The sequence below is a fragment of the Bison bison genome, unplaced genomic scaffold (assembly GCF_000754665.1).
Source record: "Bison bison bison isolate TAMUID 2011002044 unplaced genomic scaffold, Bison_UMD1.0 scf7180017864280, whole genome shotgun sequence".
Classification (NCBI taxonomy): domain Eukaryota; kingdom Metazoa; phylum Chordata; class Mammalia; order Artiodactyla; family Bovidae; genus Bison; species Bison bison.
Window position 1 is genome coordinate 6299955 of NW_011494852.1, and position 756 is coordinate 6300710.

General features: G+C 51.1%; 1 protein-coding gene across 1 annotated transcript in view; it reads left to right on the plus strand.

Moving 5' to 3' along the window:
- The window catches only part of RYR1 (ryanodine receptor 1 (skeletal)), a 130714-nt gene that overhangs the window by 31079 nt on the left and 98879 nt on the right, over positions 1-756 (plus strand). The window contains 1 exon segment of the mRNA XM_010849313.1: positions 3-176. Coding sequence (XP_010847615.1) covers positions 3-176 — 174 coding nt within the window.

Below are 756 nucleotides of genomic sequence, written 5' to 3' on the forward strand. Positions count from 1 at the left end.
AGGTGGGTCACTTGAACCTGGGCCAGGACGTGAGCTCCCTGCGGTTCTTTGCCATCTGTGGCCTCCAGGAAGGTTTTGAGCCATTTGCCATCAACATGCAGCGCCCGGTCACCACCTGGTTCAGCAAAGGCCTTCCACAATTTGAGGCCGTGCCTCCTGAGCACCCGCACTATGAGGTGAGGACCAACCCCACTCAACACCCTCAGATCTGCTTCCACACCTCATTCTCGCCACAGTTCTCTTCCCCAAGCTACTCTTTGTCTTCCGTTAATGTTAGACCACAAACGTAGAAGTGAGTGTCAGGATGGTGGACTCCCCGGGCTGCCTTGTAGGGTATCATTTCAGTCACTGTATCATGCCAAACTCTTGGCAACCCCATGGACTGCAGCACGCCAGGCTTCCCTGTCCATCACCAATTTCTGGAGCTTGCTCAAACTCATGTCCATCGAGTTGGTGATGCCACCCAACCATCTCATTCTCTGTCGTCCCTTTCTCCTCCTTCCTTCAACCTTTCCCAGTATCAGGGTCTTTTTCAGTGAGTCAATTCTTCACATCAGGTGGCCAAAGTATTGGAGTTTCAGCTTCAGCATCAGTCCTTCCAGTGAATATTCGGACTGATTTCCTTTGGGATTGACTGGTTGGATCTCCTTGCAGTCCAAGGGGCTCTCAAGAGCCTTCTCCAGCACCACAGTTCAAAAGCATCAATTCTTCGGTGCTTAGCTTTCTTTATAGTCCAACTCTCACATCCATACATGA